The sequence below is a fragment of the Phalangium opilio genome, unplaced genomic scaffold (assembly GCF_054372755.1).
Source record: "Phalangium opilio isolate 3A_F unplaced genomic scaffold, DU_Popi_V2 ptg000045l_1, whole genome shotgun sequence".
Classification (NCBI taxonomy): domain Eukaryota; kingdom Metazoa; phylum Arthropoda; class Arachnida; order Opiliones; family Phalangiidae; genus Phalangium; species Phalangium opilio.
Genome location: NW_028324168.1, coordinates 893,730 through 905,461, shown reverse-complemented (window position 1 = coordinate 905,461; position 11,732 = coordinate 893,730). Strand labels below are relative to the sequence as shown.

The 11,732-nt window shown below is 34.4% G+C and overlaps 2 protein-coding genes across 4 annotated transcripts; both read right to left on the bottom strand.

The window, feature by feature from the left end:
• Window positions 1-368: 368 nt before the first annotated feature.
• On the bottom strand, window positions 369-2,079 carry LOC149676573 (exosome complex component MTR3-like). The gene is made up of 8 exons (XM_089837627.1): window positions 1,862-2,079; window positions 1,740-1,800; window positions 1,599-1,677; window positions 1,345-1,519; window positions 1,218-1,278; window positions 1,060-1,145; window positions 589-762; window positions 369-508 (listed from the first exon to the last, which is right to left on the bottom strand). The coding sequence occupies exons 1-8, from the start codon at window positions 1,940-1,942 to the stop codon at window positions 398-400; spliced, it is 828 nt and encodes a 275-aa protein (XP_089693753.1). The 5' UTR covers window positions 1,943-2,079; the 3' UTR covers window positions 369-397.
• A 556-nt stretch (window positions 2,080-2,635) lies between these two features.
• LOC149676572 (eukaryotic translation initiation factor 2-alpha kinase 1-like) lies at window positions 2,636-10,828 on the bottom strand. 3 transcript variants are annotated; one of them, XM_089837602.1, is made up of 12 exons: window positions 10,413-10,828; window positions 10,186-10,350; window positions 9,965-10,110; window positions 9,383-9,559; window positions 9,216-9,296; window positions 8,582-8,666; window positions 8,436-8,511; window positions 8,042-8,357; window positions 3,957-4,136; window positions 3,458-3,895; window positions 3,231-3,368; window positions 2,636-2,974 (listed from the first exon to the last, which is right to left on the bottom strand). In XM_089837602.1, the coding sequence occupies exons 1-11, from the start codon at window positions 10,471-10,473 to the stop codon at window positions 3,231-3,233; spliced, it is 1,863 nt and encodes a 620-aa protein (XP_089693728.1). In that variant the 5' UTR covers window positions 10,474-10,828; the 3' UTR covers window positions 2,636-2,974. The 3 variants fall into 3 exon arrangements, with proteins under 3 accessions (XP_089693728.1, XP_089693729.1, XP_089693730.1); XM_089837603.1 differs by lacking the exon at window positions 2,636-2,974 and having other exon boundaries at window positions 3,120-3,368; window positions 10,413-10,509; window positions 10,590-10,828; XM_089837604.1 differs by lacking the exon at window positions 2,636-2,974 and having other exon boundaries at window positions 3,120-3,368; window positions 10,413-10,500; window positions 10,590-10,828.
• Window positions 10,829-11,732: the final 904 nt, after the last annotated feature.

The following is an 11,732-nucleotide window of genomic DNA, read 5'->3' as shown; positions in this document are numbered from 1 at the left end:
CAGAGAGGTGCTAAAAGCCTTTTTTTTTTTGACAGGTTCTTGGAAGAATTATTTATTTTGGGATTTAAGGGGAAATACTTAAATATAGCTACTTTGGAACTCTTCTAGAACTTTCCTTATCAGTTTGATTTACTATTCTGTTGTATTGTTGCTAATTTTCCTGACCTTGAAAATTTTTGTACCGAATTTAAAGTGTAAGTGTAGTTTTTTAAAGTGTCAGTGAAACTGTAAGTGTGGTTTTTTAAAGTGTCAGTGAAACGTTTGTTAATATATTTCGATATTTAAGTGTAAATGTCAAATGGTTATAAAAGGGTGAAGTCAAAACATTTTCAGCCATAAAAAAATTTTATTATTAAAAAAAAAATAAATTGTTTATTAAACGTTTTATTAATTTCTTTCATGTTAATACATTTTGGTTATTTTGATCAATTTCTTTAACAGCCTTTAATAAACACTGTTGCACAATCGCGTTTATTTTTGAACTGGTTTCAATCAAAGTTTTGACATCCTATAAGAAAAATTTAAGTTCTTTAAATGAAACTAAAATCATTAATTAAAGTAGTTCAATAAACGCGTAGGTAGTCTTACTTGAGAAAGAACTTCTGGTTTATAATTTCCACAATGAAACATGGTGGCCACTTGTTTCAAAGAAGGCATCCAACCTAAAGTTACGTTCCCCACATTTTCTTTTTGCTCAGAACCTTCTACACTTTCCTCTTCCTCTAGAGTTGGGTCCAAAAAACACAAATTTCCGAATCTTTTCTGAAAAGTTTGAAATTAAATTAACAAAAAAAAAATTAAAATACTAATTAATTAGCCTTATTCCTGATCAGCGCCACCTACCCATAGCGGCGACTTTGAGAACTACTGTAAGCGGCAAGCCAATCAGAACTCGCTAAAATCTGGTGACGTCACTGACGGGCACTCTCGGGGTCTTACCAAAAATGGCGTCACCAGATTTTAGCGACACCTGATTGGCTTGCCGCTTACAGTAGTTCTCAAAGTCGCCGCTATGGGTAGGTGGCGCTGATCAGGAATAAGGCTAATTAATTAACGTACCATGGAACTTCCTACGACAATGTCATACATATCAATACCGCCATCAACTAAGGCAGCTCCAGCGCAAGTTATTGCTGCAGATAAAGCTTTAAAATTGACCCAAAAAATATGAGAAAACATTAAATTAATAAATTTGTATTAATTATTTGACTAATTACCACTGCCATCATTTTCAATAACTTGAACAAAGACGTCTATTGTTGATTTTGGATATTTGAACTGTAAAGGACGTTATTACATCCTTAAAATTAAGTTAATTACAATTAATTAGTAAGCCGATTTTACCAAACAAACGACAGGGTCCAAGGCTTCCCTCAAAATGGTTGCTAATTCTTTTTCTTCAGAATCTGGTTGATACTGACGACGAATGGGACACGAAAATGGCGAAAATTTAAAAGTACAATTTAGTTTCCCATTTAAACTAAAGTCTTGCTTCCTTGTTGTTTCCCTGGGTCCAAAACTAAGTTTAAATATGCCCAATTAAAAAATTTTATTAAATGAAACACTTTAAACTGAACTAATTAAAGTTAATTAATTACACTGAACACAAAACTTTGGTGTGATTTAGCTCGATGTAAGCGGATCCTTTCGCGGAACTAACAACACCCACACGCAAAACTAATTAAGAGGATAAACTACGTTTAAATTAAATGAATCAATTTTAAAATATATTTCCTTACAAATTGGTCTAATATCATCAGCTTGTCTACCATCGTGTCGCTTTTTATCTTTTGTTAGTAGCTTTAAACGTTAATTAAACTTAATAATTTAGCCAAAATGGGGTTCTTAAATAATAACTTACATTTCTCTTAGTAACCGATTTAAATATCTCTCTAGGACGAGTATCTTCGGGATAAGGCAAACGTTTGCTGTCAGTTGGCATATTATATTAATTAATTAATATTGAACTGTTTAAGTTAATTGTCAAATTATCAGTCGAAACGTTATAATGGATAGTAATAATAATGATTTGATTTTGACAATCGCTAAGCCTAAACACGTGTATACTTTCCTGGCGGAAAAGACGACAACTGCCATCTAGTAGTAACTAGAAAAACTATGAAATACGACATTTTTAAAATTAATATCAGTTTATTTATTATCAATTAAACTTTTGTCATTACAAAGCTGCTATCAGTTGGCATATAATATTAATTAATATTAAGTGTTTAAGTTAATTGTCAAATTATCAGTTTAAACGTTATAATGGATAATAATAATAATGATTTGATTTTGACAATCGCTAAGCCTAAACACGTGGATACTAAATTTCGTGCTGAAAAGACGACAACTGCCATCTAGTAGTAACTAGGAAAACTATGAAATACGACATTTTAAAAATTAATATCAGTTTATTAATTAAACTTTTGTCATTACAAAGCTGCTTCCATTAAATAATAATATATTTAACACAATACTTATTTATTGCCTAGGATTTATTTAGATTAATTTTATTTAAAATAGTTTCTAAATCTCTGATGCGACGTTTTTGACAATCGCTAAGCCTAAACACGTGTATACTTTCCTGATGACAACTGCCATCTAGTAGTAACTAGGAAAACTATGAAATAAGCCATTTTTAAAATTAATATCAGTTTATTAATGAATCTTTTGTCATTACAAAGCTGCTTCCATTAAATAATAATATATTTAACACGATATTTATTTATTGCCTAAGATTTATTTAGATTAATTTTATTTAAAATAGTTTCTAAATCTGATTGACGTTTTTGACAATCGCTAAGCCTAAACACGTGTATACTTTCCTGACGACAACTGCCATCTAGTAGTAACTAGGAAAACTATGAAATACGACATTTTTTAAAATTAATATCAGTTTATTAATTAAACTTTTGTCATTACAAAGCTGCTTCCATTAAATAATAATATATTTAACACAATACTTATTTATTGCCTAGGATTTATTTAGATTAATTTTATTTAAAATAGTTTCTAAATCTGATTGACGTTTTTTGACAATCGCTAAGCCTAAACACGTGTATACTTTCCTGACGACAACTGCCATCTAGTAGTAACTAGGAAAACTATGAAATACGACATTTTTTAAAATTAATATCAGTTTATTAATTAAACTTTTGTCATTACAAAGCTGCTTCCATTAAATAATAATATATTTAACACACTACTTATTTATTCAATTTATTTATTGCCTAAGATTTATTTAGATTAATTTTATTTAAAGTATTTTCTAATTCTCTGATGCGATGTTTAAGCCTAAAATTTTCTCTTTTCTTTTGAGCCAATTTCTTTTTAAGATTACGAATGTTTAAATTTTGGTTTTCAATTACCTAAAATAATGAAAAAACCAAACAAACAAACTGTAACGGACCAGTATTTCAATCATTACTAAATAAAAAAACCAAAAAATAAAACTTACTTGAGATTTAGACAAAAAAACTGTTGATTCTAAAACTTCGTTAGCACTTGGTCTTAATTTAGGATTTCTATTGGTCAATAGTAGTATCATTCGAGATTGTTCCGGATATTTATCACTGAGCTGTTGAGGAAGCTTGGACCGATTTAAGTCGTCCAATACGCGAACTCTTTCCATTCCTGTTTTGAAAGGATGGAACAATTCCAACAAAATAATGCCCAAACTGTACATATCCGCCTTGTAATCGTAATTTGTTCCGTTTTTAACTTCAGGGGCGGCGTAAGGACTCGTTCCGACACCCCTTGAATGTTTATGATTGCATTTCTTGCGATTTTTGACTTGAAAATTATTGTTAGAGCAATTATTCCCGCAACAATCAGTGGCCAAACCAAAATCGCCAATTTTAATTTTGTCTTGGTAATCAAAAAGAATGTTTTGGGGCTGAAAATAAATGTTAATTAATCCAGAGATTAATTAGGGCGGCGTAAACTTAATTAATTACCTTCAAGTCACGATGCAATAATTTCTCAGCATGTAAATATTGCACTCCTTTAAGAATTTGTTTAAAAATCTCCGTTACTTTTTTATAATCAATGTAATTGGTCTCATTTCTTTTGTCAATCCAGGTTCTAAGGCTTTCTTTGCATAACTCCATTTGTACGTAAAGTACAGCTAATTTACTCTAAAAGAAAATTAATTAATTTAATTTATAAGTAGAGGTGTGCGAGTCCTCATTTTTAGGTTTCGAGTCCGAGTCCGAGTCCTGGAAAAGTGGACTCGTCGAGTCCTCGAGTCCAATTTTGCAGGACTCGTCGAGTCCATCGAGTCCTTGAAACATAGTTTCGAGTCCATTTCGAGTCCAAAAATTTCTAATCGAGTCCATTTCGAGTCCAAAATTTCTAATTGAGTCTATATTGAGCCCAAAATTCTTATAGATTCTAATTCGAGCCCAAAATTCTTCTTAGAGTCCAAATTTACTACTTGTTGGCAATAAATTTACTGGTTTCATGTTTCTAAATGTTCAATGCTTGGGATTGAGAATCTTGTAAATTATCATTATTATTATTAGCATTACTGTCATCAGCACTTGAATAGTCACTCGAAGAAGGTATTATTTCCTCGTTCCAAGGCTTGGCACTGGTTATTTTAAGTTTTTTACTCATATCGTCGCAGAACTTAACTAATATAATCAGTTTAATCTATTTACTTTTGGTTTAATGTTAAAATTGACTAGAAAAAAAGTCGAAAAAATACTCTCTTTGCTGCACGATACCACGTTATTCATGTAAAAGGCGGTAAAATATTTACAGATATATGAAGTCAGTGTACCCAAGGCTATATGATTCATATATCCACTACACAAAGGAGTGTGGACTACAATTCGTATTGCGCGCATGACAACTAAAGACAAATCTTAGCCTATGGTAGTGTTGTATAGCGTATGTACTGACAAGTGACAATGCATCTAATGAGTAATGATAGACCTAGAGTGACGTGTTCACGGCCAACTACGCAGTTAGCCTGCCGTTTTAGTTGGCCCCTTTGCCCCCTCATGAAAAAATGGAATCGTCCAAAAAAATGGACTCGTTGGTGAAGAAAAATGGACTCGTCCAGACCTAGGGTGCGATTCACCTGCACAGTGATAAATTTTTTATATCACGCGTTATGATTTTTCAGCGTTACGCTCGTAACGCAAACCTCATAACGCAAATTTTAAATATCACTCTGAAATGCGATTCAACGACATTTGCGCTATCTAGCGGGGATAACTTAAAGCGTTAACAAAGAAAATAATTTAGGGCGCCAAAAATTTGAATTTTGTCGTCTGCTCGCAGTGGTGTCGCTAGGCCTTTTTTGGGGGGGCTATAGCCCCCCCCAAATTCCAAACTTAGCCCCCCCCAAAATTATCCGTTAACCCTACCAAAAATTGCTGTTAGCAACCTAAAATTCTGTAGCAATATATAAAAAATTATAATGATAGATTCGTTAAGTTTCATCTCTGCAGAGATGAATTTCAATATCAAACAGTACAATTTTGAAGAAAAGAACAGATGGAGACAAGTAAAATGTTTCATGTTCTTTCGAAGGGAGTCCCAATAGTGTGGACTAAAAGCTAACCAAAACTAAAAATAAACTAAAGACGAGTGAAAATCCTTTACAATCGGTTCCGTTTTTATCAATAAAAGGTTGTATATCTTTAAAATACGAATAATTTAACGTTGACACAAATTTGCTGATAGTTTTAAAGGTCTACACATTTTCCAATGAACCCATTATGCAATTTTTTTTATTAAGTTCTTATAATAACTAGTTTGCCCAGATTTAGCCCCCCCAAATTTCAAACCCTAGCGACGCTACTGTCTGCTCGCGAAAATTTCAACAATATTGACGGAATAACCACATTTAAAAATGCCAACAACGCCTAGAAAACGTGGGAAAAAGGTTTATGAAGAGCAACTGAATATGTTGCTAAGTTTTAGGGAAGAAAATAAAGACGTAGTAATAGGAACTTTCAAATTCTCGAAAATTAATTATGATTAAAGATGGAATCAGCTAGTCGCAACGCGAGTGGCTAAAAGTGCGCCTCTTTTTAGTGTAAAAAGGAACTAAAATAGCAATATTGTGGAAAGTGTTGCAATAAATGAGCTAATTAGCATTAATTTGGAAAAGGTAGCGACATTAAAGGGTAAAAACTTATCCATAAAGGGGAAATTTATTCAGTTGATAAAACTTGAACAAAAACAAACGCACATTTAGCCGCTTATGCCGCAACGAAACTGCGCCACGAAGGTAGTGCAGCAGCGGGAAAAAAGTAAGCTATTAACCAATACCATAAGTTCATAAGATATGTTCTATAAGTTTGTCACTGCTTAATGAAAGCTTGTCATGAAGTGACGTAGGGGAAACGTCATACATTCTCGTAAAGCGACGCCTGGTGGTGGTGAAGGGCTGTCAAAGGCTTAATACAGACTAAAAAGGAAGATGGACTGCAAAACCGCGTGTAGTCAATTCTCACGTTGTTCTCGAACTACCTCTCAGTATAGCATTAAGAAGTATAGGCAGTGTCATACTTATGGAACATATCTTATAAACTTATGCCAATATTAACATTACGTGCAGAGAAACAAACTTTCAAGGACACGCCTCCATGCTGTACAATATTCCTCACGCCACGAGACACCACTAGTAGCATCCCAAGCTAACTGCATGTGAGAGGTTAGCCAACTCTAGCGGTGTCTCTAGGCGTGAGGGTAATTATCCAGTATGGAGGCTTGCCCCTGGTAATTTGTTTCCCTGCATGTAATATGCGCATTGGAATTTTTATTCAGTACTATAAAACATAGCTTCTTATAATAAAATAGCAACATATTAAATCGATTATAAGTATTGAACTTACACTTCAATAAAAGCAGAAAACAAATGCTTACTTTACTATCGTTTGAAATAATTGTGGGCCTTGGCCCAGTAAGACTCTCGCAGAGCCTCAATTAAACTATAGTCAGTGGTAGTTAACCGAAAAAGCATTCGAAAATATTTTTTTACGGCATTTCAAACGCTTGGGTATCATCTCTAAAACCTTTTCTCTATTTAAATTTGTTCCTTCCTCAATTTAATCAGCGCGCAAGCATCACGGAGGGCAGCCATTTTGAATTTTTGCGGGTAAAATCGGGAAAACGTTTTATAACGTTCGTGATAAACCTATTAACGCCAGCAAACGGATTGCGATACGATATCCCCGACATTTGGCGTTATGATAACGCGTGATATCGTAACGCCGACACGTGAATCGCATTTTTTGAAATTTAACGCAAAGTGATATCATAACGCAAGTTTTCTTGCGTTAAAGCCATAACGCATGCCTGCTGAATCGCACCCCTAAACGGGTAATTTTAGGCCTTGGTCAAGGACCCGGGTACCCGTTCGAGTCCTAGGAAAACCAGTTTCGAGTCCGAGTCCGAGTACTCGGACTCGAAGTCGAGTACCCGTCATTTTCGAGTACCCGCACAGCCCTATTTATAAGGTTATTATTTTAATTAGTCTTAAAAATAATCAAGGACTACCGCGCCGCCATTGCTTTAGTGACGTCAGAACCCTAACCCCTATGGGATTGGTTGAATTCTCAGAGGCTGAGAGAGGTAAGGTTATAAGGTAGGTTCGATTTAGCAGACGCCACTAAAGCAATGGCGGATGGCGCGGTAGTCCTCGTTTTTAAGACTAATAGAGTAATGTCAGTTCTACTATGCAAACGTCATACCATAGAGTAGTGTCGGTAGAGGGGGGGAGTAGACTGTTTATCCCTCCCTCTAGGCGCGCTTTTGTAAGAGGTGATACTGTACGCGCCTGGTAGGGGGGATGACACTTAGCTAAGAGATAGAAGGGTATGACGTTTGCATACGTAGAACTGACATCTAGCTCTAGCTCAGTGTCATCCCCCTTACCAGGCGCGTACAGTATCACCTCTTACAAAAGCGCGCCTAGAGGGAGGGATAAACAGTCTACTCCCCTCTCTACCGACACTACTCTATTAAATGCTATTTTAGGAAAAGGCTGTAAGTGTTCTTTTAAAGGAATAAAATATATATTTACCAAGGTAAAACCTCCATTATCGAAACAAACTGCGTTCATTTGACTACGAACTAAAGCGGTTGATGCAACTAAGGAAGATTTATTCTTTCCGGTAGCGTTTCTTCTTAAACGGGGTCCCAATTTAAGAGTATCTTCCTTGTTTAATTTCAAATTACGAAACAATTCTTTTTCTTCTTCCAAAGAATCGTATTTTTCACACATGACTTCCAACATTTCTTCAAATTGTTCCGGCTTTAATTTCATTTCATTTTCAATAAGAGTTTCATCAGCTGAATTAGCGACGTCATCAAAAACATCACCTGTATTTGGCACGGCACTAATTTTTGATTGGAAATTAATTACTAATTAATTATTAGTTAATTAATTAATCTAAGATCTAAGTTCGATTAAAGACCTGTTTAAATTAGTCAAGGAAGACTGATCAGAAGAGTATGATTCTTTGCTGGAACCAAATAATTTCCATACATCACCTGAAATATAACTTTTTAATCTAATTTATTTAATTCCATTCCGTTTAAATTTAATTATAATTAAACTAGCCTGTTTCGGGTTCAATCCAAGCGGTTTTATAACCAACAATATTAGTATGTGAAAGCCGGGCAAATAATTCTACCTCTTTAAGCACCTGTATTATTGAGATTAATTATGGTTTTAAATATTTAAAAAAAAAACTAATTAATTGGCCTTATTCCTGATCAACGCCACCGAGGCGTAGCGGCTACTTTTGGAACTATAATAATACGGTAGCCAATTACAGGTGGCGGTGGAGTCGATGGACTCTGATGGAGATCTGTTATTTTCTATGTTTTGTTGATCTTTCTGAATCATGTGAATAGCCAAGGCTTAACAAGCGATATGGTTTCAAAAGTATTAAAAGTTGATTTTACCTTTCTTATTCTGTCTCATATTATGAAATAAGACTTTCGGAGTAAGTTTTCATTCGATTTTGGTCTATTTGGAGATTATTAGGTTAATAATAATTAGTTAAAACATGTTTTTTTGAAGTTGAAGCGGTAATAATCAAAACATAGAAAATAACAGATCTCCATCATAGTACATCGACTCCAGCGCCACCTGTAATTGGCTACCGTATTATTATAGTTCCAAAAGTCGCCGCTACGCCTCGGTGGCGTTGATCAGGAATAAGGCCAATTAATTAACCAAATTTAATTACTTTAGGAAGCAACATATCATTATCACAAGAAAATGGAATTTTTTTAACAGCGTAAACTACATTTTCAACCTTTTTTTTAGCCTATTTAATTAAGAGAAGTGATTAAAAAAGCGTTAGGCATTAAAAATTTGAAAGTTTTTAATTTATAGTAATAATAATTAAAGTACCTTATAGACAATTCCAAAGGCTCCTTTATCAATCAGCTCCAATTCTTCAAAGTCGCGTTCATATTGTTTGGTGTATAATTCATAGAAATCACTTTGAAAAATGTCAACTTCGAACAAACAACTGCTTAAATTTGATCTTTGTTTCCATTCAGGTAACAATGAGGCGACAACTTCATTCTAAAATGGCGCTTTAAACGTTTAAAACACTAGCAAGAAGTGATATCTAGTTTATTAGGGAGAAGGTATAAATTCGTGTGCACATTTCCAGCTTTATCTCCAGTCCAAACGTATAGTAGGTCCGGAGTTAATCCCCGCCTCTAAATTACAATCAGCATTTCATTGGTTCTTGAAAACTCACGTCAGCGCGGCGACGCGAATGACGAAAATTACAGTCATATTTTCCGACTGAGGAGAGGCAGCGAAATAGCGTGGTGGCCTCCTTTTACATCCCCCCTTGTATTTTGAAAGGGGGACTGGGACTATGGCGCGCGAATACCTAGGCATCTTACACCTTCTCCCTAGTAAACTAGATATCGCTTCTTGACACTAGCAACGTTCAAATAATAAATATATAAAACTTACTGGCACTATATCCCACTTAATTGAGGTCTGTATCTCATTGATATATTTGGCAAAAGCAACTCTAAACTTGTATCGAACGGGTTGAGTAGTTTGTAATTGTTCTTCGCTACTAAATACTCGTAAATTGGATAATTTTCGGCAAATTTCTTTATAGGAGAAAGCATTAACTATAACTCAATTTCGAAGTATTTAAACTAACCACCGTTAACTCTGCTATGTACCTTGAAACAATTTATTTCTTTTGGTGCTATCATCTTCATAAAAGTGGCAAAGCTGCTCAATGAGCGATTCAATAACTAATGATTTTGGGGTTTTAATTTTATTAAGGCCTAGTAGTTGCAGGTTACTGGACGGCACCGAATTAATGGCAGGACCACGGGCGCCCGCTAATGAAGTAGAGGCCAGGTCTGATTCTGATACTATGTTAACGTAATAGAAATAAGCTTACCCGCCGCGCTTGTTGTAGGATAGGTGTCTAACTCTTTTATAGTCTTGAGTTTTCTTGGCATTTTTTTATTTAATACTTAAATAATTTTCTAATATATCTTTCCAATAAAACGCGGAAAGTTTATTGCTCTTGTAGTGGTTTAAAAAGAATGACCAAAATAAGAATTGTTTGTTTTACCTTTATTATTTCTGCTCAACTTTATCGGAATTGTTTATGCAAGCCCAATCTCATTACAAAATGAATCAAATGACGGAAATCACGGAACAGATAAAATATAAAAAACAATATGATAAACCATTCTAACTGAAACAAAAACTGAAATTACCGCCATGGATACACGACTATAGATAGCAGACGAGACGATATTGCTTACTCGTACCTGATTGGTTGCATTTATCAACTAGGCCTCATTGAGTTGAGAAAATTACCACTAGATATCACTATATCACGCGCTTGTGGCGCCATCCCGCAGCAACTAAGGGAACTAAAAGAAAAGACGGGAAATTTGACGGATTTAAAGAATACATGTATTTATACATTTCTTATCTAGGCTTCGAGATGGCGACACCATCGCGTGATAAACTTGGTCCCGATGTGTTCAAAAGTGTCCGACGTACCCCAATAGGCAGGTTAACGCAAAGGCCACTCTAGTGGTAATTTTCTCAACTCAATACTAGGCCTAGTTTAATATTTTTTGTATAGGTGACGCTAGTGTTCAGTAAATATTGGCGGGAAGTCGATATTGAGGGAAAGAAAACTTTCAAGGGACACTGTTGATATTATTAGTCGTCAATTCGGCACTTTTGAAGTTTGCAAATTGGCTTTCGTATTTGAGCTTTGAGCAAATTTCATTATAAATTTTGAGGTTTTTTTCTTAGTTCCATAATCAAAACCATTTTCAATAGACCCTAAAAAATTTATTTTGAACCGTAGTTAATTTTTAAAATATTTCTTTTGAACATATATATATATATATATCATAAATTACTTTGATGATAAAATTTTTAAACTTGACGGTGTGTGCCGTAACTTGCTATTTAAAAAAAAAAAAAACTTAAAATGCCACGTTATCGGACATCACGTTTCTGAAATAGCTTTCTGTAGCTGCTACCGTGCAACAACAAACACACCAACTTCTTATTAGCCAATAATTATAATTGAGTAGGCCTAATTGGTTTTGAAACTTTTGATATTATGCCAATTAAAAGCAAGGAGGGGTGCAGAAGTCCTTAGTTTTTGGACATGTCGAAATAATAATCCAACCTTTGACCTAACCCTGAAAAAAAAATAATCTACTTGTTATGGAGGATTTTTTTTTTT

What these genes read in the sequence shown, in the direction of transcription:
- LOC149676572 (XM_089837602.1), bottom strand. Translation starts at nt 10,473, where the DNA reads ATGCCAAGAAAACTCAAGACTATAAAAGAGTTAGACACCTATCCTACA. An exon ending in TTAAGTGGGATATAGTGCCA is followed by an intron (nt 9,560 to 9,964) that starts GTAAGTTTTATA and finishes GCGCCATTTTAG; the next exon opens with AATGAAGTTGTCGCCTCATT. An exon ending in CCTTTGGAATTGTCTATAAG is followed by an intron (nt 9,297 to 9,382) that starts GTACTTTAATTA and finishes TTAATTAAATAG; the next exon opens with GCTAAAAAAAAGGTTGAAAA.
- LOC149676573 (XM_089837627.1), bottom strand. Translation starts at nt 1,942, where the DNA reads ATGCCAACTGACAGCAAACGTTTGCCTTATCCCGAAGATACTCGTCCT. An exon ending in AATCGGTTACTAAGAGAAAT is followed by an intron (nt 1,801 to 1,861) that starts GTAAGTTATTAT and finishes TAACGTTTAAAG; the next exon opens with CTACTAACAAAAGATAAAAA. An exon ending in ACCAAAGTTTTGTGTTCAGT is followed by an intron (nt 1,520 to 1,598) that starts GTAATTAATTAA and finishes ATTTAAACTTAG; the next exon opens with TTTTGGACCCAGGGAAACAA.